A 26,110-nucleotide genomic window follows, 5' to 3' on the forward strand; every position below is an offset into this window, starting at 1 on the left:
GGAGAGCCCTATTAAATGAAAAATAATGGTAGGTTTTTAGTTAAGATTCTGATTGTAGTTCTAAAATAACCGGCATAGAATCTTGCAAATACATGACATAAAAATGAATAAATGAATAGTATACAGCCTTGGCCATCAAAATGTTGCACAGCTATAATCTAAACTAAGACTACAGCTTTTGATGCTATGGTATCTTTCCATGGTAGTGCGATGGTTAGAACTAGAGGCATTGTAAAGTAATTTACTTGTTCCCTGTAAATTCCAGAAAATAATTCTAGGAATTTGTCTTATAGCATCCCTGTACTGACTTATGGTAAACAGGCCTCAAGTTTATTACAGATTTTTTTTTAGTTTAAAGTTATTTTTTCTTGTTTCCTTTTTAATTATTTATTTTTATTTTGGTAAACTTGGAATGAAAATGAAGGGTAGACTAAAACTATGATAAACACTTCAGAAATTAAGGTGAATAAATATGACTCGGTGTATATAAATAATTCATTATTGTTTTGCAAATAAGTTGTTAAAGGGAAACAAACTTGGCCTATATTCATGCACTCTCAGCTCTTTATTTCAATCTGGACAATAGCCGTGATGATTGGTTAATTCAACTTTTGTGTCACAATGCAAGTACAAGTACTTTCCAGTCATTTCATCTGCTTGTATCATTCAGTTCAAAGAGAAATTATCACAGTGGTTTCTTTAAATACCTTGTTATTTCTATATAAATACTTGTATGTTCACTAATATTAATGTGTTTAGGAAGAAATTATTTTGTTCACTAATAGTTAAACTAGGGGCATCCCTAGGTACCTGCATATTATACTGCATATAAAATGTAAATGTGTTTTTAACATCTGAAACTGAGGGTATAGATTGTTTTCCTAAATCCTGGAAAGATTCACTCTGTGAAATAAGGTATGGTGAATATCTAAGAAAGAAAATCATTTTTGATTGCATTTAGCCAGTAGTTCTTGTATTCTTATGTTCAACTAAATAGAATGCTGTAAGATGCTGTTTAAAATAGTGATAAACATATAAATGAGAATGGGAAATAATATGAATTAAGTTCAGGGATTCTTGTAATTAAATTGAATACATTAAATTGAATTGTAAGTCCTAATGATTTTATTGTGCTTAAATTTTCCTAATATAATTAATTTGAATGAAAAGTGCTTACATTAATTTCATTGACATTTGATGATATTTACTGAACAAATAGTAAATGATTTTTAGTAAACAAAAATTCAGTAAAGTAACTAAATGTATTGTTCTTTACTATATAAAACATTAATACATCTCTTTTTAATAGGTTAAATGACAGTGAAATTGAAAGACATCATTTTAAAGATTCAGATATGTACTCTGATAAATCAGATAGAGAAAATGACCATGATCGTGATGAGTCAGATAATGATGGTTTGGTAGAAAGTGACACGGATACATCAGAGAGACAGGATGATTCATATATTGATCCTGAACCGGATCACATAAAGGAAACAATTTACCTAGAAGAAGACAGTGAAGAACTGGGGGAGGTAACAAGTTATATTTTTACTTTACAATATTTGAATTGTAAAATGGCTTATTTCCATTTTGGTTTTTTATCCACTATTGTTACGTCCATTTTAGAACTTCTGGTAAAATTGATAGAATTAAATTAATATGAATATAAAGAGATAGTAAAAGATGTTTTATCATTGTTATGTTACCCTGTGGGTTGATATCACATCCAAAATTTGGCTTTATCTATATAGAATTTCTATTTCAATGTTATGAAATCTAACTTACTGCAGGTTACAATTAATCGGTTAATTGATTTGAATTTTATTGGTCATGATTTTTGCTACTCATTTTATCTTAAGTTCAATCATTCTTAGTTCCTTAACATTTATTTATCTCTCTCTCTCTGTATATATATTTCTGGTTTTACCTCAGTTGCTGTCTTAGATTGGTCTCCATCAATTCTCATTCTCTCTCTCCCTCCCTCCCTCCCTTCACCATCTTGAGTTATTTGTAAAAATAATAAAGGCAGGAAATAAATAATAAATGTTATGATATGGCTATTACATCCCATGTTTTCTTAGTAAGCATTGTTTCACATGGTACATATTAGCCACAATCAACTATAGGGCCAGAGTTCTGTATGGTGACAACATTTATTTGTTTCTTCAATATTAAAGTCACATGGATTTGCATATTGTCCCTTCTTTTTCACCTGAAGTCCCGTGATTAGAAAATGGGTGGGTAAGACAAACCATTGGAAAAATATGGGTTTGCAGCCATGAAGAATCTTTGAATCCCATATCAGAGTGGCATTGGCAAATGTTTATATGTCAAACTAAAAATGTTCTGCAATTTATTCAAATGCATTAATATATTTTAATATATGCTCTTACTTCATTCTACTTGCATTTTGAAGGCAGGAGAAGCTTCTCAAACAGAGATAGTTTCAGAAGAGAACAAGAGTTTGATCTGGACGCTGTTGAAACAAGTACGCCCTGGAATGGATCTCTCTAAAGTGGTACTACCTACATTTATATTGGAAACACGTTCTTTCTTGGACAAACTCTCTGATTACTACTATCATGCAGACTTCTTATCTGAGTGAGTTGTTTTTATTCATCTGAAGTAAGAACTATCTTGATGCATCATGTCATTATTATTTCAAAAGCGTTTTCAAGAGGAGTTCAGTGATATAATAGTAGCAGATCTGATTTTTTTTTAGTTCAGGTTTCTTAGATAAAATAATGCCTCACACCATAAATGGGACTTAGAGCCACATGCTTCCTGGCCTAATTTCAAAAGTTGACTGCAAATGAAGAATTCATATACTCTTGTGTATACTGTATATCCCTTTCCTGGTAGCCTATTGCTTGTGAAAAGTAAACTCTTTAAAAATGAAAAAGAGAAGCATGTAAAAGCTTATGTACATAGAACATTTTAGCTATGCAGGTAAAAATAAGGAATTGTACAAAAATTAATAGAAAAACATGGAAATACCTAGAATTGTACCAGCACAGTTAGGGGAAGTGTATAGCAGGGTTTCTAAAACTGTGTTCCTTGGAACCTTAGGGTTTTGCAAGAATTTGATGATTTCCATAGGAGACTAAAGGTGGGTGGAATCATTCTTACACAGCCATTTTTCTTTCTCACTGATACGTTTGATTTTTCAAAGAAAATGTTGCTTCTGATATTCAAATGGAATGATTGGCAACCCATCTATTTTGACTTGTTGTTCTAAGTAAAGATCAGTCTCTCTTCTCCAATACACAAATAAGGCTGACTGTGAAAAGTAACATCACAAATGATGCTCTTATCTTTTCCCCTCTCATAGAGGAAAATACATTTCCCATTCGTGTTTCAGGATGACATATAATTGTTTTGCTTCTATATTAGCAATTTAGAATACTTTAATAATGTTATATAACTTTTGAATTAGTTAGTGTTCTCTTACCCAGTTTTATTTTTATCAGGTTTTTTCTTTTATTTTACTGTATATTTTTAGTACAGCATACTGTTTGTTTTTAGAAATATTTTAATTTGGATGTAGTGGTTCCTACCTGATGGACACATTAGTTCCTGAATCTGAAAAAAGTGACAGTCAAAAACTTACTTCTTAAGGTATTCATTGTCAAATGTTCTTATAAGGCAGTTATTTAGGAACTACTTACTCATCTTTGAGTTTCTCTGTGGGAACACAACTTTCACACTTTTTATAAAATGTATTCTGATGTAGTTCAACCAACACTTGATGTCATTTCTTTGAGATTCTATTTTTAAGCTATCTCAAATTGCAAAATAAAACAAAGAGTATGACTGCAGAAATAAAACTCTGAATCAAGCTGACTAGATTTCAGCATTGGTTATAGAGAATCGGGGAAATATAGGCAAGAACCATTGTATAAGCAAAGAGGACTGAAACATTCCTTAAGTCCAGGTGAGAAACAAGTATTTCAAGGGACCCAGGTAGACTCATCCCTGATTAACTGAGATGAAGTGAAAGGGAGGTAAAGCATAATCGAGCTTGTAAAGCTCGTATTATTTTAGCCCATTTTAAAAAATTATAGTTCTAATTTCTTGGTGGACTCTGTTTCTTATCTGATCTACCCTGAAGGACTGACACTGGCAAACAGATTTAATAAGTTTAAGTAAAATAAATATATAGTGTAGATTTGAATTGTGAAAATCCAGATAAAAGAATAATTTGTGTACAAAAAAACACTTATTCAAGTGTTTTTTTCTAAAGTAATCATAGCTACATCAGTTAGTTATTTCAGTATCCATCTGATTTGAACATTTTATTAGTCAGGGTATTTTTTGTTTTTGTTTTTGCCTTCTCACACTGTTTGGATTCCCACATGTGTAACCATACTTTAAACAGTATTTGATAGTTTATAGTAATTCTTGAAACTTCTCCCCCATCAGTTACCTCTTTTTAGAGGGATTAAGAATATTATTTCCTTCACTTCTCAAATAATTTCCTACTTGCATAGATTTCAAAATTGCCATTGATTCATATCCACAAAGTGTGAAACAGTAGAGCAGCCTTCCTAGCCTTTCCTGATCCTGGGATATTTCGCAGATGTAAACTGGTTAAATTGACTTTACATCTGGGTTTGGTGATTTTTGGCAACCATGGTCTAGACAGGAGCTCTATAAAGACAGGAGTCCACTCAGTCGCTTGTGGTCTGCATAGCACCGTGATGGTGAACCTATGGCATGCGTGCCACAGGTGGCACGCGGAGCATATTAGTGGGCACGCCAGCTCAGCTCTGGGGTGCATGCGCGCGCCGGCCAGCTGATTTTCGGGCCTTCTGGGCCCACCAGAAGTAGGGAAACAGGCTGTTTCCTGCCTCTGGAGGGCCTGGGGGGGTGGGGAAGGCCCGTTTTTTTTTTCTTACCTGGCTCCAGATCCTCTCTGTGTATCTGGGAATGGCGAAAACAGCTTTTCCCACTTCCTTGGAGGCCCTATGGAGGCTCAAAGGGCCTATTTCCCCACTCCCGGTGGGACAGGAAGTGACGTTTTTTCCTGTCCCCAGCCTCCAGAGACTCCTAGAGAGGCTCCTAGAGACTCCTAGAGAGGTTCTGGAGGCTGGGGACAGCAAAAAATGTCACTTCCTGTCCCACCGGGAGTTGGGAAATGGGCTTTTTCAGCCTCCGTAGGGCCTCCAAGGAAGTGGGAAAGACTGTTTTCGCTGTTCCCAGATACACAGAGAGGATCTGGAACCAGGTAAGAAAGAAAAACGGGCCTACCAGGCCATCATGTGCCAGGAGTGGGGGGGGAGGGGTTGCGCACACATGCGCGTGGGCACGTGCACACATGACCCTCCCCCACCCCCCCTCTCCTGGCACGCGATGGCAAAAAGGTTAGCCATCACTGGCATAGCATATCACCTTGCCTCCGAAGATGCTAGCCACAATTGCCTCTGAAGCCTCAGAAAAAAAATCTATTGACTAAATCAGTCACTTTAAACTAAACGTTGATGATTAGGGTTAAACAAGAATGATTAGGGGCCTTGAGGCTAAAACATATGAAGAACGGTTACTGGAATTGGGTATGTCTAAATTCTAGTCTAATGAAGTTAAGGACTAGGGGAGCCATGATAGCAGTATTCCAATATTTGAGGGGCTCCTACAAAGACAAGCGGCTCAACTATTTTCTAAAGCACCAAAAGACAAGATGAGAAATAATGGATGGAAACTAACCAAGGAGAGAATCAACCTAAAACTAAGGAGAACTTTTCTAATGGTGAGAGCAATCAACCAATGGAACACCTTGCCTTCAAAAGCTATAGGTGCTCCATCACTGAAGGCTTTCAAAAAGAGACTGGACAACCATTTATCTGAAATGGTATAGAGCAGTGATGGCTAACCTTTTTGTCATTGCGTGCTAGGAGGGGTGGGCAGTGGAGGTTCACGCATACCCACAACCATAATTCTATGTGCCCTGCCCTGTGCATGCACGCACCCTCCCCCCCGCTCCTGGCACGAGATGGCCCAGTAGGCCCGTTTTTCTTTCAAACCTGGCTCCAGATCCTCTCTATGCATCTGGGAAGGGTGAAAACAGCCTTTTGCACTCCCTCGGAGGCCTGAAAGGACCCATTCCCCAACACTTGGTGGGACAGGAAGTGACGTTTTTTGCTGTCCCACTGGGAGTTGGGAAATGGGCCTCCAAGGGAGTGGGAAAGGCTGTTTTCGCCCCCCCCCCCGATGCATAGAGAGGATCTGGAGCCAGGTGAGAAAGAAAGACGGGCCTTCCGCACCCCCAACCCCCAGGCCTTCCAGAGACAGGAAACAGCCTGTTTCCCTACTTCTGGTGGGCCCAGAAGGCCTGAAAATCAGCTGGCCGACGTGCACATGCACTCCAGAGCTGAGCTGACGTGCCTACTGTTATGGCTACGCACGCCACCTGTGACACGCGTGCCATAGGTTCGCCATCACGGGTATAGAGTCTCCTGCTTGAGCAGAGGGTTGGACTAGCAGACCTCCAAGGTCCTTTCCAACTCTATTATTTTATATTCTATGTTCTATGGTGTCTACATTTCTTATCACTGTATTTCTTCTGACCTAGGCTCCCTTAAGAAGCAGGAAGCAGCGTCTTGGTCCTGGCAAAACCTCTTTTATTTACACAACTGTGAATTACTTTCATTCATAGTCAGCAAGGCCTGTCCAAACAGCCTTTCAGAGGAATATTTATCAACACACCTTATCTCGCTTGGCAAGCTGCCACATAACTTGTTTCCAAATGAAGTACAAGGCAAAACTTGGCACAGAGTCTCTCAGAGTTACGGAACGAACAAATTGTTTCCTGCAAAAGTCCATTCCCTGTTTGCTCCTCTTTTGTTTCCTATGGGAGGGGCCAATCACCTCCAAGTTGGCTTTACTCCCAAGTCGACCCTGCTTTCTGAGTTGTTCTTGTCTTCTGGCAGCTCTGCGCATGCACACACTGGGAACAGGCTCCAGCTGTTCCTCTGCCTCACTGCTGTCTAGCTCCCTCTCTGCTTCTGATGCAGAGCCCTCATCCGAGCTTTCCCCAGCCCCCAGGACTGGCTCAAGTTCCTCCCCAACCTCCTGACTGTCCGACTCTGCTGCCAGCTCTGCTGGCTGCTGACGGGCCACAACAGTGTTTGAATATGAAACTCTTATATGGTTTGTTACATTGATGTGGATAAAATTTAATACATTTTGATTATAAGTCTGTGTAATTTTTTTCTAGAGCTGCCCTTGAAGAAAATGCTTACAGTCGAATGAAAAAAGTCGTGAAGTGGTACTTATCAGGATTCTACAAAAAACCAAAAGTAATACTTTGGTACTTTTTATCTAGTTCTTAGTTTTCAGCAGCTTCTATTCATATTTGTAGAGTAAAATATTCCCATTCAGTTTAAAATTAATCTGGAAGCAATTTTCCATTAAGTAAATACAATAATTGAAAGCATTTCATTACAGAGTCTTCAAAATGTTTTTGCTTATTAAAGCTTGTTTTGCTTATTAAATTTTTTGGAATTGGAATGTATTTCCTATATATTTACAAATATTGTCTATCTTTCAGGGACTTAAAAAACCTTATAATCCTATTCTTGGTGAGACTTTTCGTTGTTTATGGATTCATCCAAAAACAAACAGCAAGACTTTTTATATTGCTGAACAGGTACTGTGAAAATGTAATAAAAATCTGTGAAATATATGTGAAAAACTATAGCAGCATTTTTCAACATTAAAGTTGATTACATTAACTCAGAAACAATACCATAATGATTTAAAAAAAACTTTGTTCCTGCTCTATTCTAAAATTATTAATTAGATTGGAATAATCATTATTTTAGGTATGCTGCATTTTCATATTACTAGAATTATAAAAAAGGCAAGGAATTCACTTTGATTCAAATTACAGGTAGTCCTCAACTTACAATCACAATTGAGACCAGAATTTCCATTGCTAAGTAAAGCAGTTGTTAAGTGAGTCACGGCCAATTTTATGACCTTTTTGCCATGGCTGTTAAGTGAATTACTGAAGTTAAGAAATCATGCAGTCATTAAGTGAATCTGGTTTCCCATTGACTTTACTTGTCAAAAGCCAGCTGGGTTGCAGATGGTAATGACATGACCCTGGGATGCTGCAAGTGTTGTAAATAGCTGCTGGTTGCCAAGTGCCTTGAATTTTGATTATGTGACCATGGGGATGGCGCAAAGGTTGTAAGTACGAGGATCAATTGTAAGTCATTTTTTTCAGTGCCATTGTAACTTCAAATATATATTGAGTATACCATAAGCATATCTATATATATGTACGTATGTATGTACGTACGTACGTACATACATACATACATACACCAGATTTTTAAAAAGTTCCTTCTCACCTATATGGTGGTCTGTGTCTCGGGTCCTCTACCAGAGGCTTGGTAGTTTGAGGGTTCTGTGCAGGATCTTAGCTGTTTCTAATACTGCATTTTTCTGGACAAAGAGCTCTGTTGTCATTCTGGGATCTATTGGAGTCTCTCAGCTTAGGAGTCACAGCCCCCAGGGCTCCTACCACTACTGGGATCACTTTGGCCTTTACTTTCCGGATCCTCTTCAGTTTCTGACTTCCGGAAGTCAGCAAACGGGCTGTTTCCGGTCTCCGGAGGGCCTCCGGGGGGGGGAGGCCATTTTTGCCCTCCCCAGGCTCCTAGAGAGGCTCTGGAGCCTGGGGAGATCACGTGCCAAAAGCGTGGGGAGCATGGGGGGGCATGCGCAGGGCGCATAGAATTATGGGTGTGGGCACACACGCGCACAACCTCCCTGCACTTCCCCCACTTTTGGCACACGATGGCAAAAAGGTTAGCCATCACTGCTCTAGTCAATTCCCATCTTGCCAGCTTCAGTCCTTACAACAGCTCCAATGGAGTTTTATTTTGGAACATACCGGTATGTTTCATGATTTGGATGTTATGCATAAACTAGGTTTTTTTTTGCATCTGGAATACAATGATTTCAGTGATTTGAACAGCATTGTGATCATCCTGTCTCCTCTCAGTTATTTTCATATTGAAACCTGATTTTACTTGTTCAGATATTCAGATATTCTGTTCAGAATATTCTTGTATATAACATTACTGACTGGATATGTGTAAAAGAGAATATACTTGTTTTCAAAGACCAGTGCTGTTTTATCATGGGATTAGTTATCCACATAAACTCATTATTCTGCTATCAGTGTTTTACACACAGAATAACAGAAAGATGCCTGCCAATCACTGTGATTATTTCAGCAGTCACCAGTGTGACCTCACATCCCCTCCTGTCTTTGTCTCAACAGATTGTTTTATTATAATCACACAGGGCAAATGGTAATGAAGATGAGCAGATTTTGCTGTGTTGATGATGTTTATATAGTTGAAAATGAGCTACAGCCATCTCAGCTAATCTAGAAAAGATTTGGAATGTTATCTGTTATAAAATCAGTGTAAATGCATGGATGGCTCCTGGAATAGATTTAACACTCTTTGAATGCACTTGTGAGTTTTCCCATATCATCTGCTGACAGTGCCATTTGAAACATAGAGTGATCTGTAACATGCAAAGATAGCTGAAAAGTTCATCCTGTTGTTTTTGATCCATTCTCCCCACACCCAAATTAGTCTCTTGATTACTTAGGCAAGTGCAAGTTATGAAGAGACAGGAGGACCACTGAAAGAAATATAAGTATTGCATGTAACATTTCAAATTCGTTGAACAATATGTTCAGTCAGTTAATACATAAACAAGAGCATACTCTTTGGTTTTGACAAAATATTACTTTATGAGTCTTTCTGATGTGATTTTGTATTTAGCTGGCATTAGGACATGTGACTGGTGATGGTCTGTGTGGATTTCTATGTAGCTATTTTAGTATGTACATAAAATACTGGGAAAAGCACCTCAAACCACAGATGAGAAAAATGAGAGCAAGGCTTAGGACAGATAAGATACAACATAATCTCAAGGCCAGACAGAAAGTGTCAACACCAGTAACAAAGGGTAGCAACAAAACACTGTCTCAGAACATTATAAGAAATAATGACAATGCTATCAAAGGTTTCCTAACAGCAACAACAAAAACCCAGTAAGATCACGATGAATACTAGAAAGCAACAATAGGGAAGAATCAAAACTAAATAGAAAAGTTATCCAAGATGTACTTGAGTAGACATCAGGTTTCTGGATATTATATGAGGGGAGCCATGCAGATCTGGATGGTAAAAACAGAGGAGCGTGGTCGCACCTTTTCCAAGTGCAGGATCAGATTGTACAGGATCATAAAAAAGCAAAAGGAACCAATCAGAAGTAGGAGAGCCAGCATGGGAATAGTATAAATATTGTGTACAAAAAGACAAGATACCCCAAAATAATATGCCTATAAAAGCTCACAGAGGAAGAGCAGGAAACTATTATCATTTTAGGTATATATCAGGGCTGATGTGCACAGTCAATACTTATACAGCATATTTAAGACAGATTCTGCCTTCATGTGCTGTGATAAAAGACTCATTTGAAAACTGCTTTTAGGCATCAGTTTATTTGCCTTCAGAAAATCTGTAGATATTTCTGTTTAGCCAGCATAGTGTTTTAAGGATTTGTATTTACTTGATTCTGTATTTGTACTTTGTTTTCTTTTAAATTGTAAACTTACATTGAACATTCAGTTTAAACTGAGAAAAAGGGTTTGTTTATTGAAGTGCATGAATAAATAGAGATGTTAGTTGGTGATTTAATTGAAGACTATAGCAAACAGTTAAGTAATGTCTGAAATGCAGAGGACAACTAGGTATGTGAGAATCACAACTAACCTACCTGCAGTCAAGAAAAGTGTTTTAAACAAAGTAGATTTCATCAATATTTTGGGGACATGTGTTTCATTGATCTAAATGAATATTTGTTGAATTATAATAGAATGTACGGCCTTTGCTTATTTCTACTGATTTTCACAGCAGGTCACTTACACTATTACTTTTAACAGGTGTCTCATCATCCTCCGATATCTGCCTTCTATGTAAGCAATCGAAAAGATGGATTTTGCCTTAGTGCTAATATTTTGGCTAAATCCAAGTTTTATGGTAAGTGCTTAAAAGCTTTCCTTATGTTCAGGAAATACAAAAATAAGTTCTTTGTGAAGGATTTGTGATGAATGCAGTTGATTTTTTCACTACTAAAATGGGTATTTGTTTTTAGTTAATTAATAAATTAAGTTATTACATAATTTGTGAGATGACAATTCTTTAGTCTGGCAAGTCTCGTCATTTTCTGGGATGTAGTTTTTTGAGTCTTTCATTTCTGTATTTCAGGAAATTCATTATCTGCCATTCTGGATGGTGAAGGGCGACTAATGTTCCTAAACAGAGGAGAAGACTATGTAATGACCATGCCATATGCACACTGTAAAGGTATTTAATTTTATCAAGTGTTTTTAAATACCTATTTGGCTTATCAATCAGGCCTCTGATCAGGGGTGAAATGTAAAATTTGTTACTACCGGTTCTGTGGGTGTGGCTTGGTGGGGGGGTAATGTGACTGGGTGGGCGAGGCCAACTTTTTTTTTTTTAACTTTTCAAAGCATTTTTTCTACAACCTCTTCAGCTGAAGAGGTTGCAAAAAATGCTTTGAAAAGCCTCTGCCGATCAGGCAGCTCAGCTGGGATTGTCAGATGCTTTTGAAAGCATTTTTTTTACCACCTCTTTGGCCGAAGAGGTTGCAGAAAAAAATGCTTTGAACAGGCTCTGCTGATCAGGCAACTCAGCTGGGATCGTCAGAGGCTTTTCAAAGCATTTTTTTTAACCACCTCTTCAGCCGAAATGGTTGTAGAAAAAAATGCTTTGAAAAGCCTCTCTGCCGATCAGACAACACAGCTGGGATCGTCAGAGGCTTTTCAAAGCATTTTTTTTACCACCTCTTCGGCTGAAGAGGTTGCAGAAAAAAATGCTTTGAGAAGCCTCTGAGGATCCCAGCTGAGCCGCGCGATCATCAGAGGCTTTTTTTTTAACTTTTAAAAGCATTTTTCCGGCGGAAGACGTTGTAGAAAAAATGCTTTTAAAAGTAAAAAAAAGAAAAAGCCTCTGATGATCATGCAGCTCAGCTGGACATGGTGGGGGGATGCAGGGATTTTTGCTACCGGTTCTCCAAACCACCTGCCGCCATCGCTACCGGATCGGGCGATCCGGTCCGTACCGGGAGCATTTCACCCCTGCCTCTGATGATACTTGGGACTAATTTCCTACTTGTTAAACATCAGTGACTTAAAAAAGATAAAGTGTTCTTGCAAAGTGGTTTATTATAACAAGCAGAAGAAATAATTTTCCTTTTCCGTGGCGGATAAGCAAATTAGAATAGAATAGAATAGAATAGAATAGAATAGAATAGAATAGAATAGAATAGAATAATAGAATAGAATAGAATAGAATAGAATAGAATAGAATAGAATAGAATAGAATAGAATAGAATAGAATAGAATAGAATAGAATTCTTTATTGGCCAAGTGTGATTGGATACACAAGGAATTTGTCTTTGGTGCATATGCTCTCAGTGTACATAAAAAGAAAAAAAATACATTCATCAAGAATCATAAGATCCAACACTTAGTGATAGGTTACTAATACGCAATCAAATCATACTAGGAAACAAATAAAACAATATAAATCATAAAGATACTAGCAACATGGTTATAGTCATAAATGGGAGGAGATGGGTGATAGGAACAATGAGAAAAGTAATAGTAATACAGTCTTAGTAAATAGTTTGACAGTGTTGTGGGAATTAGTTGTTTAGCAGAGTGATGGCATTCGGGAAAAAACTGCCCTTGTGTCTTGTTGTTCTGGTGTGCAGAGCCCTATAGCGTCATTTTGAGGGTAGAAGTTGAAACAATTTATGTCCAGTATGTGAGGTATCTGTAGATATTTTCACAGCTCTCTTTTTGACTCTCTTATTATCCGTTGCAGTCTGTGTCTGTCTTGTTGGGTTGCAGAGCCAAACCAGACAGTTATAGAGGTGCAGATGACAGACTCAGTAATTCCTCTGTAGAACTGAAGCAGCAGCTCCTTGGGCAGTTCGAGCTTTCTGAGTTGGCAAAGAAAGAACATTCTTCGTTGTGCTTTTTTGATGACGTTTTTGATGTTAGGTGTCCATTTTAAGTCCTGAGATATGATAGAATCTAGAAACTTTAAGGTCTCTACTGTTGATACTGTGTTGTCTGGTATTGTAAGAGGTGGTAGTATATGGGGGTTTCTCCTAAAATCTACCACCATTTCTACGGTTTTGAGTGTGTTTAGTTCAAGATTGTTCCAGTTGGCACTACAAGGCTAGTTATTCAACCTCCTGTCTGTATGTAGATTCGTTCTCTCGAATGAGACCAATCACTGTTGTATCACCTGCAAACTTCAGTATTTAACAGAGGGTTTTTTTGTGATTCAGTCACTGGTGTATAGAGAGCACACAGCCCTGGGGAGCTCCTATGCTAATTGTACAGGTATCTGATGTAGTTTTGCCTAGCTTCACCTGCTGCTTCCTGTCTGTTAGGAAGCTTATGATCCATTTACAAGTACGGTCAGGTACAGCTACCTGATTTATTTTAGTTAGAAGAATATCTGGAATGATAGTATTGAATGCTGAGCTGAAGTCTACAAAGAGGACCCTTGGATAGGTCTTTGGAGATTCAAGATGTTGTAGGATGTTGTGCAGAGTCATATTAATAGCATCATCTGTTGATCTCTTTGCTCGGTAGGCAAATTGCAAGGGGTCTAACAGCGGATCGGTGATGGTTTTCAAGTGGGCCAGCACTAGCCTTTCAAAGTTGAAATCATACATGGCAATCACGCATGTGAGAGCTGACCTGAATTGTATAATAAACCTGGTTGAATTAGACTCTAGGCTCAAAATGGGCCCAGTTTTTCCCAACCATGTATTCAGTTGTGGAACAGACTAGAGGAGGATAGATATGACTACATTGCATTTATCTGAAGTCTGAATACAGATCTGGCCTATACTGAGGGTATATAATCTTGGGTTAATAGTAATGGATGGATTTTACTTGTCTAGTGAGTATTTCAGTGTCTTGCAGAATCTTTACAATGGCAAATTTGGGCTATTCAAATTGATTTCAGAATCAGCATATGTTGTTGGTCACACATTTAACAGAATAGTTAATGGGAGAATTAACTATTTCTTTGTATGGACTGACCATTATCTGGTTAAGGTCAGATTTATAATTCCCACTTAGCTCCTTAGAAGTAGAGCACCAGTTCATTCAAAAGAATAACTTATTTGTTGTTCATTTGAACAGTGATTTGTAAGCTAAAAATTACTAAATATTATGGATTTCTGTAAAGATTTTTAGAGGTTTAGTGTTGATTCTACAAATGATTGTCACAACCCTAATTTATCCCTAAATACTGTTTGGGCTATAGAGGCAGAAAAATTGCTAGAGTATCCTTGCAGAAGACTTGTCTTCACTCTGATAAGTATCTGTATAGATATGTAATCATATCTATCTTCCTCTAGTCTGTTCCAGAATAGAGCCACGGTGAGTCAGTACATAAACAGAAAAAGCATTTGTTTTTTCACTCACTGCATCTGCAGTTATTCAATTAGGGCTGTGAGAAATTTAATAGCTGTCCCTCAGTCAGAATTAGAGCAAAAATATTAAACTCCTTTGGTGCTTTCAACTAGTTCTTTGCTGGTAAAATCTCAGGTTTGAGGTGACTTGGATAACTGTAGATTCAGTTAGAAATTGAGTGTCCTCATATGTGATTAGAAAGGATTGGTTTCAGTTGATACAGTGGGGCAAAAAAGTATTTAGTCAGCCACTAATTGTGCAAGTTCTCCCACTTAAAAAGATGAGAGAGGCCTGTAATTGTCATCATAGGTAGACCTCAACTATGAGAGACAAAATGAGAAAATAAATCCAGACAATCACATTGTCTGATTTGGAAAGAATTTATTTGCAAATTATGGTGGAAAATAAGTATTTGGTCACCTACAAACAAGCAAGATTTCTGGCTCTCACAGACCTGTAACTACTTCTTTAAGAGGCTCCTCTGTCCTCCACTCATTACCTGTATTAATGGCACCTGTTTGAACTTGTTATCAGTATAAAAGACACCTGTCCACAACCTCAAACAGTCACACTCCAAACTCCACTATGGTGAAGATCAAAGAGCTGTCGAAGGACACCAGAAACAAAATTGTAGACCTGCACCAGGCTGGGAAGACTGAATCTGCAATAGGCAAGCAGCTTGGTGTGAAGAAATCAACTGTGGGAGCAATAATTAAAAAATGGAAGACATACAAGACCACTGATAATCTCCCTCGATCTGGGGCTCCATGCAAGATCTCACCCCATGGGGTCAAAATGATCACAAGTACGGTGAGCAAAAATCCCAGAACCACACAGGGAGACCTAGTGAATGACCTGCAGAGAGCTGGGATCAACGTAATAAAGGCTACCATCAGTAACACACTACGCCGCCAGGGACTCAGATCCTGCAGTGCCAGATGTGTCCCCCTGCTTAAGCCAGTACATGTCCGAGCCTGTCTGAAGTTTGCTAGAGAGCATTTGGATGATCCAGAAGAGGATTGGGAGAATGTCATATGGTCAGATGAAACCAAAGTAGAATTGTTTGGTAGAAACACAACTCGTCGTGTTTGGAGGAGAGAGAATGCTGAGTTGCATCCAAAGAACACCATACCTACTGTGAAGCATGGGGGTGGCAACATCATGTTTTGGGGCTATTTCTCTGCAAAGGGACCAGGACGACTGATCCGTGTACAGGAAAGAATGAATGGGGTCATGTATCGTGAGATTTTGAGTGCAAACCTCCTTCCATCAGCAAGGGCATTGAAGATGAAACGTGGCTGGGTCTTTCAGCATGACAATGATCCCAAACACACCGCCCGGGCAACGAAGGAGTGGCTTCGTAAGAAGCACTTCAAGATCCTGGAGTGGCCTAGCCAGTCTCCAGATCTCAACCCCATAGAAAACCTTTGGAGGGAGTTGAAAGTCCGTGTTGCCCAGCGACAGCCCCAAAACATCACTGCTCTAGAGGAGATCTGCATGGAGGAATGGGCCAACATACCAACAACAGTGTGTGCCAACCTTGTGAAGACTTACAGAAAACGTTTGACCTCTGTCATTGCCAACAAAGGATATATAACAAAGTATTGAGATGAACTTTTGATATTGACCAAATACTTATTTTCCACCATAATTTGCAAATAAATTCTTTCCAAATCAGACAATGTGATTGTCTGGATTTGTTTTCTCATTTTGTCTCTCATAGTTGAGGTCTACCTATGATGACAATTACAGGCCTCTCTCATCTTTTTAAGTGGGAGAACTTGCACAATTGGTGGCTGACTAAATACTTTTTTGCCCCACTGTAATTCCTAAGGATGTGGATAGAATGCTTGGGCAAATACAGTCAGGTCCAGAAATACTGGGACTTCGACACAATTCTAACATCTTTGGCTCTATACACCACCACAATGGAGTTGGAATGAAACAAACACCATGTGCTTTAACTGCAGACTGTCAGCTTTAATTTAAGGGTATGTACATCCAACTCAGGTGAACGGTGTAGGACTTACAGCAGTTTGCATATGTGCCTCCCACTTGTTAAGGGACCAAAAGTAATGGGACAGAATAATAATCATAAATCAAACTTTCCCTTCTTAATACTTGGTTGCAAATCCTTTGCAGACAATCACAGCCTGAAGTCTGGAACGCATAGACATCACCAGACGCTGGGTTTCATCCCTGGTGATGCTCTGCCAGGCCTCTACTGCAACTGTCTTCAGTTCCTGCTTGTTCTTGGGGCATTTTCCCTTCAGTTTTGTCTTCAGCAAGTGAAATGCATGCTCAATGGGATTCAAGTCAGGTGATTGACTTGGCCATTGCATAACATTCCACTTCTGTCCGTTCAAAAACTCTTTGGTTGCTTTTGCAGTATGCTTTGGGTCATTGTCCATCTGCACTGTGAAGCGCTGTCCAATGAGTTATGCAGCATTTGGCTGAATGTGAGCAGATAATATTGCCCGAAACACTTCAGAATTCATCCTGCTGCTTTTGTCAGCAGTCACATCATCAATAAGTACAAGAGAACCAGTTCCATTGGCAGCCATACATGCCCACACCATGACACTACCACCACCATGCTTCACTGATGAGGTGGTATGCTTAGGATCATGAGCAGTTCCTTTCCTTCTCCATACTCTTCTCTTCCCATCACTCTGGTACAAGTTGATCTTGGTCTCGTCTGTCCATAGGATCTTGTTCCAGAACTGTGAAGGCTTTGTTAGATGTTGTTTGGCAAACTCTAATCTGGCCTTCCTGTTTTTGAGTCTCACCAATGGTTTACATCTTGTGGTGAACCCTCTGTATTCACTCTGGTGAAGTCTTCTCTTGATTGTTGACTTTGACACACATACACCTACCTCCTGGAGAGCATTCTTGATCTGGCCAACTGTTGTGAAGGGTGTTTTCTTCACCAGGGAAAGAATTCTTCGGTCATCCACCACACTTGTTTTCCGTGGTCTCCCGGGTCTTTTGGTGTTGCTGAGCTCACCGGTGCGTTCCTTTTTTTTGAGAAAGTTTCAAACAGTTGTTTTGGCCACGCCTAATGTTCTTGCTATCTCTCTGATGGGTTTGTTTTGTTTCTTCAGCCTAATGATGGCTTGCTTCACTGATAGTGACAGCTCTTTGGATCTCATCTTGAGAGTTGACAGCAACAGATTCCAAATGCAAATAGCACACTTGAAATGAACTCTGGGCCTTTTATCTGCACATTGTAATTGGGGTAATGAGGGAATATCACATACCTGGCCATGGAACAGCTGAGAAGCCAATTGTCCCATTACTTTTGGTCCCTTAACAAGTGGGAGGCACATATGCAAACTGCTGTAAGTCCTACACTGTTCACCTGAGTTGGATGTACATACCCTCAAATTAAAGCTGACAGTCTGCAGTTAACGCACATAGTGTTTGTTTCATTCCAACTCCATTGTGGTGGTGTATAGAGCCAAAGATGTTAGAATTGTGTCGATGTCCCAATATTTCTGGACCTGACTGTATGATCTACCAGCTGTCCTTTTGACCCCTGTGGGAGATTCAGAGAACTACCTTGGTAAATTCACAGAGGCAACATTTCTTTCTCTTTAAAGAGGGATTTATAAGATTACTACTTAATAGAATAGAATAGAATTCTTTATTGGCCAGGTGTGATTGGACACACAAGGAATTTGTCTTGGTGCATACGCTCTCATTGTACATAAAAGAATTCGTCAAGAATCATAAGAAGTCCTTCCTTGAGCCATACACAATTGGAGGCCCAGGAGCATCCACAGAGGAGGCAAAGAAGATGATGAACATGATGTTTTTTTTAGTTTTAGTTTTATTTGATTTGTATACTGCCCTACTCCCGAAGGACTCATAATGTTCACCATTATGACATAAGTTCCAGCTATTTTCTACATATGTCACAATGTTCATGCATGCCCAAAAGAAATTGAGTTTGCACTGCAATACCACAACACTGCTTTCATCATTCTGACAAAAAGCTACAAATGTTTTTGGACATTGTGATAAAGGAGATTCTATCCTAACATCGTTGGACAAAATAATCAATGGGATTATGGCTTCTCAGCTTCATGTAGACTTATAATAAAGTTTATTAGCTAAAGCCATTTCATACTAGCTTTAGGGAAGCTATAGGGTTGAGACTAAGCTAAGTCAAATGGTCTTTGTTACCATTCACCAAGGCATTCTTCTAGACCACGGGTGTCAAATTTGTGGCATCACATGGCGTTTTGCGATGTTTTTCCCCTTCGCAGAGCTGGGGTGGGTGTGGCCTGTGTGTGATGCATCTGGCCGCCAGTTTGACACCCCTGTTCTAGACCTTGTGGCATTTTTAAGAACTGGGAACATTGCTGTGGTTCCACTCCTGTGTGTCAAAAAGATTCCAAAGGATCACGTATGTGAGATAGGCAGCTAAATAAATAAATAAACTTGTGTTGCTTAGAAAACATTTTTTTTAAGTGGCAAATGAACACATCTTTCATTTCTACATGTTCTTCATACAGTTCTAAAAGCTAAATATATTTCCCATAACTTCTCTTCTCAATGACATCCAGCAAGTTAAACGATGTTTTGCATTGTCTGAGATTATTCCCCTCAGATTAGAGTTAAGTGATTGTTTAACTTACGTGATTTGGAAATTACTTTTACTTTTCTATTACCGTGTTTCCCCAAAAATAAGACCCTGTCTTATATTTTTTTGAATCCTGAAATAAGTGCTTGGCCTTATTGCCATGCGCTCAAAAGCCCAATTGGGCTTATTATCAGGGGATGTCTTATTTTGGGGGAAACAGGGTATCTTTAAATGCAGAATTGTTAATTTTGAATTCTGGGTTTTTGAACCATGAACAGTCTTTTAGTCAATATTTAATTTTATTGCTGAAAAGGAATTTCATACTTCAAGTATGATTTCTATTATTTGAAGGTTTTACTAATGGACTTTACCTGAAAAAAAAAATCATTATTTGAAATTATCGAAACATGGCACTTTTTGTGAATGTTTTATTTCATCCTTATTTCTTTAGTAGAATGTCCTGATTTTACTACCATTACAGGTATTTTCAAAGAGAAGGGATGAGTTGGTACTATGTTGACAAACTTTCTATAGTAAATGTTACTTGCAATTAATTATGTCTTCTTCCATAGTAATTAATGGTTTGGGACTTTGGTATATCGTAGTCGTTTATTTGTAGAAAAGAAATACCTAATATAGGAACACTTTCCAACAAAAAAATCCCAAACCAACTGATCTTATAGGGATTCTATACGGCACGATGACTTTGGAGCTTGGGGGAACTGTTAGCATCGCATGTGAGAAAACTGGATACAGTGCAGTCCTTGAATTCAAGCTAAAGGTTAGTAGAATCTTTTCAGATGCATTATAGGTTTTAAAATTAAAAAATGAACAGATGCTTACTGTTCAAAAGTTTTGTTCTTTGAATTCTTTGTGCTTTGTCTTACTATATATAATATGAATACTATCACTTTTTGAAATATTTAGTAATAACCTAAGATTTTGCTGATTAAAACAAAACAAAATAAATCAATAAAAATATCACTACTAGTTCATATAATCATGTTACTTTTATATAGTACCTGTAGCTAAGCAGCTCATGATCTGCACTAACTCCATGTGGCAAATGAAATATATTTGCTTATATATCCAAAACCTCCCTTTGGAGGACCCCTGGACATTCTAATAACACTGATCTGATTCAAAGAACTGATTTCCAGAAAACTGCCAGATAATTTTCAGAAAAGATGTTTTCACCAATTCCTCCTTTTATAGCCTCTTTGGATTGTCCCACAAACTTGTGGAGTACCTGTGAGGGGAAGAGTAATTCAATAAAATGTTGCTCTTTCCACTTGAATATTATGGAGCTTCAATGCCATAGTTTATGAACTTCTAATAATTAAAATGGTTTCCTTGTTCTTTTTATAAAAGGAATATTGGGAAATTATTAATTTTAAGTTCCTTGAATATTATACAGCATTTTTTTAAAAAAATATCTCACTTTTTTTTCATAGCCATTTTTGGGGAACAATGAAAATGTTAATCAGATAATGGGAAAAATTAAACTGGGGAAAGAAGTTCTAGCCACTCTAGAAGGCCATTGGGTAAGTAAAATAAGTTTGGCTTTGTTTCATTTTCTAAATGTTGGATACACAGTGGTACCTTGGTATTTGACTGCTTTGAAACTTGTTGAATTTAGTAACCGATGCATTTTGACATGAAAATTTTGTCCCAGTACTTGTTTTTTGGTACTCGATGCACAAAGCTGGAACTTGTCATTGTCAGCTCCCTTGTGACTCGCTACCCTTTCTAGCCAAAACAAAGGGTGACACGTTAGTCATATGGTTTCTTTGGTACATGTTGTTTTTAGTACTGACATGCCTCCTGGAACCAATTACTGACGAGTACTGAGATACCACTGTATGTTGATATATACAGTATTTTTCTATCTGAATTGTTTGAATATGCATTGTTACTGATTATGACATATGCATCAGCCTGTTCTTTATTTTGCTATACTTTTTTCAGAAATCTAACCAGACTAGCACTAAACTTCCAAAGCCAAATTTGCACATTTACTATAGATCTGCCATATGGATAAATAAATGGAAATGCTTCCTAGCTTTCTTGTCCTTACCTTGCAATAAGGCTAATATAATATCAAGTAAAGAAACATAATATTGATAAGAGTACAATGGATTGACATTGGACACACAATAAATAGCAATAGCACTTAGACTTATATACTGCCTCATAGTGCATCATAGCACTCTGGGCAGTTTACATTAAATATGAACCCAGGAGAGAGTAGAAACTTGACATGAATTGCCATTGGCAGACCTGTTCTTTTGAAATACATAATTCTATTCTTCAAACCAGCTAAAATTGTTGTTATTGTAAGACTAAAGCAAAATAAATAAATAATTATTGACATTAATCACTAACTTTTTTTGTATACCTGGATTCTTGCTAAACCAAATTTCAGTTGGAAAGAAAAATAGACAGAAAAATAGAGTGAAAATCTAGAAATACGCTATGTGAGGGTGAGCAGATGCGATAAGAAGGATGTTCTGAAGAACATGGAAGATTCTGAAAAAAACTCATTTTAATATGGGAACAGAACAAGAGCATGGGATGAAGCACTAATAATTTTTAAATTCATCTCACCTTGAAGTGATAAAGCATTCTGATTATTATTAGTATTAATTGCTAGGCAGTAGCTGACTAATGGGCTTTTATTTATGTTACATTATGTTATATTATTTACACTACATCAGTTAAGGAACAGATTTTCTTAATATTTCAATTTAGACAATGCTTCAGTTCAGAATTATTACTCCAGAATGTGATAATTCCAGTCTGAATTCATGTAGTTGTCTTTGCAATAAGACAAAAATGTTTTTTCGTTAGCTTTTTTAAAATTTATACAGTCCTGATATTCCTTGTGTTCTCCCATCCAATTACTAATCAAATCTCATTCTGTTTAGCTTTCTAAGATCAGCCAAGACTGGCAAAGTATTGATATATTTGATAGAACACAGTTAACTGAAATATAATTTTTACTAAGCTTAAACTATATGTTTAATGTATAGTAATTTCATATACATTCATTGTATCCCAATAAATTTGAAGAAATGTTCTGAGATCCACATGCAAGTAAAACCAAATTCCACTGGAAAAAAGTAATTAAAGCACAAAATGTTACTGAGAATGAATAAATGCATTACTTTAATTCAAATGATTGGAGCTAAAATAAGGAAATAGAATATCAAGTATGACTTTCAGCTGTCCCTGACTGTTTTTGCCAAACTAGTACAAATCTTTTAATTGTGAAAAGTGACTTTCTGAAGGAACTCTTGTTTTTCCTGACTTCGAAAAATGCTTTGCCTACTCAAGTAATCTAATATGTTAACATTATAGGACAGTGAAGTTATTATTAGGGATAAGAAGACAGATGCTTCAGAGACATTCTGGAATCCAACACCTGAGATCAGGCAGCACAGATTAAGAAGATACACAGTGAAGTTTGAGGAACAAGGTGACTTTGAATCAGAGAAGTAAGTTCATTCTAAAACTTTTTTTCTGATTGATTATGCAGAGGTCCTTAAGCTTTTCCTGGACACATTTAGAAAGTTGGGAGCACTTTATGGGCTTCCTCATAAAAATGGCTCCTGTGGCAGACATGTTTGAATAAAGGTGGTGTTCCATTCTATTCTCTCTAGCCTCCTAAGATGCTGTTTATCAGGTTGAAGAGTAAAGCAAAAGGGATACATTTAGAAGCCATAGCCTAGCTTATCCTTTGGAGAAAGAATCCTTATTTTAAGTTTTTTATAGCATTCTTCATTTGTTGTTTTTAGTTTGGGGCTTTTTATGTTTATTTAGATGCATAATTTGGTTGATACCTTTGTATATCTGCCCTAGGGTTGTATTAATGAGTATTAACTGGAAAAAAAAATCAGGAAAGTAAGATACTAATGGAGAAATATTATAATTGTATTAGATCGTTATTCTAATGATATAACAAAAGAATTTTTTCAGCAAAGCTCTTCTCCCCAGTATCTGACCTTTTTACTGCTGTTATTCTTACCGGTTAGACTTTGGCAACATGTGACTCGAGCTATAAATAATAAAGACCAAATAGAAGCAACTCAAGAAAAATATATTCTGGAAGAAGCACAAAGGAAAGCTGCCAAGGAAAGGAAGGCGCTAGATGAAGTGTGGGTCTGCAGACTATTTGAGCCAGATCCACTTACAGGAGAATGGAATTACAGATATGCTGAGTAAGTCTTGGAGGAGGAGAGCTTTTTTTCTCTTTTCTGCAGATAATAATGTGTGTGTGTGTTCTCGATTACACACACACACATTACCACTTGGCTCATACATATCTTCCGTCACATATTATTTCTGTAATATTTATTCTACCTGTATCATTAGTCAAAAAGCCTAGCTATAGCTCTATATTGTGATTAGAATGTTCCTTCATAATATAGTATATTATATATTATAATATAATATAGTATATTATATTCACCAAGCTGGGCTGGCATAAATTTTCAAATTGTCTAAATTCTATGCTGATGATCTTAACTGATGAGCCAAATTGGTTTAATTATTTTAAATTGTTTTTATTTCACATTATATGTATGTTATTCTGACTGTTCACTGCCCTGAGTCCTTCGGTATAAAAATGAATGAATTAATTAATTAATTAAATAATAATAATAATAATAATAATAATAGTAATAGTAATAGTAATAATAATAATAGTAATAATAGTAATAAACCAAGTGTATAATTTGTCTGTGGTTTAGAGAGGAGTAGCTGTTACCCCTTCAAGAAAATTTTACCAGTGTAGGTGTAGCACTTTTCCATTTCCACAGTTCTAGCCGAAAAGAATACCAAGTAGCTCAGGTTGGAACTCTGGAATCCTTGGTGCTCTCTGATCCAATTTGCTTGAATATTTGCTTGCTGATGTTTCATTACCAACTTGGTAGCATCATCAGTGCATTGGTGAAATGCCTCCAAGCAAACCAACTCAAAAAGCACCACGCCTTCCGAGCTGTCAACTAAACAACTCCAAGCTGTATTTTGGGGAAAAACAGTAAATTGAGCCCTGTCTCCCTGCATTGTGTGTAGTTACAGAGAACTCTAAGGACAACACAGAGTAATCTGTCCATAACTAATGGTAATGTTCCCCAATTCCAGATTGTGTCACCATTGCCCAGATCCAATGTGTGACCTCAACTGAGTTGGCCAGAGATAAATTGAATCAGGTCCATGTTCACCATGGTGGCCATGAATTCTTGAACTGCTCTCCATTCCACAAGCATGAAAAGTAGATTGATGTCCTCAAGTACCATAACTTGTGCCACAGGTTGAAACAGTTCAAGTAGGGAGATTTCTTTGCAGCAGGGACGTTGGTAACTGCCAATCTTGCTACAGATTCAAGCAGTTAAGGCAGGGAGGTTTCTAGCAACAATCTCGTCTGATCCTTACAGCCCAACTTCACAAACAAACCTCACAACTTGTTATCTGCAGAAAAGCACTCCCTGGAAGACCTCAGAGCTTCTCAAATAACATAGCTACATCTTTGTCCCAGCTGTAGCTTTGTGCTTGAGCTACACATGGAAGTCAGCTTGGTGCATCTCTGTGAAGACGTATACAGGCATATGCTTCAATAATGCACACAAGATTGACTGTCTCATTCACTAGTCATGGATGAGGGAAGGTTTATTACAGGCTGACCATCAACATGTAGCAGCAGCTGGATACCTATATAAGATGCTAATGGTATACATTTTTAAAATACTATAAATTCTGCTTTGCTGAAATTAATAGGCGTGAAATGTTAATCCTCTCACTTACTTTATCTAAAGTATGTACACATTTTTTGTGTATAGTACAAGACCATGGGATCCACTGAATGACATGATACAGTTTGAAAAAGATGGCATTATTCAAACCAAAGTAAGACATCGTACACCAATGGTATGTTCTTGGCCTTATTTTTATTACTACATTATTAAGTTGAGATTTCTTGTCTTTTTCTTTTTTTGTATCTCACATAGTTTGGCTAAATATCCATTAAGAATTATTTGTGCTGTCTATGAAGTATAAATTGACTTCACCTATTTTATAAAATTATCTCTAAAAATTCCTGTCTTTTGGAGAAGGATGTTCATATCCTTTACGCAAATCAAAATGATATTGATAAAAAATAAACAGCCACATTATCCATTAATATACTATCTCCCACTTATATTTTCAATATCATTTTCTTTTCTTTTTCTCTTCACAATTTACAAATTTCCCTGGTTTATTCACAAATTCAAATTTTCTTTGTTTTTCATAATTCAGTTTTATATTGATTTCTTTTATTGTTAACATTGATAGCTATTGTTATGAAAATATTTTCCAGTTTTGAACAGAAATACCTCCCAGAATATAAATTAATTTGGGGAAAATATTCTTTTTAGATATTCACCTTTCCTCAAAGGTTGAGGTTTAATGACTCAGCTATCCGCATCTTTATTTATTTATTGTATATTTCAGTATCCACATATTTAAATATTTAATGGTTGAGTACAAATATGGTATTGATGTTCCTTTAATGGATGGATACCACATTTTCACCTACTGGCATCTTCTATTTGGAGCAGTTAATATCCTGCTATTTTATTAGGCTTCTGTCATTTGCATCAACACTGGAATAGTATTGTGAGCTTTAGAAATAAGCAGAAGAATGTTGCAAGGCATCTTATCTTTGCTGGAGAGGAAATCTATTTATAGATTAATTACTTCCCAATGTGTCTAAGAAATGAGGAAGACATAACTTAATGCCTACATAGGCTATATTGCAGTTGTCACTGTGGAGGGAATCCCAGGACTCCTAGGAGGTCAAATCCAGAGCCAATTGCAAAAACTTTCTTTTATCTACACGTTTTTACACAGAAAGAGTTGCGGTTTGGAGTCCACATAGGTTATTTTAGGATTTCCCTTTGATCCAGGGAGATTGTGACATC

General features: G+C 37.3%; 1 protein-coding gene across 6 annotated transcripts in view; it reads left to right on the plus strand.

Moving 5' to 3' along the window:
- Positions 1-26,110, plus strand: part of OSBPL8 (oxysterol binding protein like 8) — a 125,946-nt gene that overhangs the window by 79,456 nt on the left and 20,380 nt on the right. For all 6 annotated transcript variants that reach the window (XM_087874084.1, XM_034402741.3, XM_034402740.3 and 3 more), the window contains 11 exons: positions 1,310-1,535; positions 2,420-2,604; positions 7,217-7,298; positions 7,550-7,648; positions 10,976-11,072; positions 11,301-11,399; positions 19,832-19,929; positions 20,603-20,692; positions 22,509-22,645; positions 23,183-23,368; positions 24,989-25,076. In XM_087874084.1, coding sequence (XP_087730210.1) covers positions 1,310-1,535; positions 2,420-2,604; positions 7,217-7,298; positions 7,550-7,648; positions 10,976-11,072; positions 11,301-11,399; positions 19,832-19,929; positions 20,603-20,692; positions 22,509-22,645; positions 23,183-23,368; positions 24,989-25,076 — 1,387 coding nt within the window. The remainder of the gene's footprint in view (positions 1-1,309; positions 1,536-2,419; positions 2,605-7,216; positions 7,299-7,549; positions 7,649-10,975; positions 11,073-11,300; positions 11,400-19,831; positions 19,930-20,602; positions 20,693-22,508; positions 22,646-23,182; positions 23,369-24,988; positions 25,077-26,110) is intronic.

Source organism: Pantherophis guttatus, chromosome 7, assembly GCF_059756535.1.
Source record: "Pantherophis guttatus breed Tessera chromosome 7, ASM5975653v1, whole genome shotgun sequence".
Classification (NCBI taxonomy): domain Eukaryota; kingdom Metazoa; phylum Chordata; class Lepidosauria; order Squamata; family Colubridae; genus Pantherophis; species Pantherophis guttatus.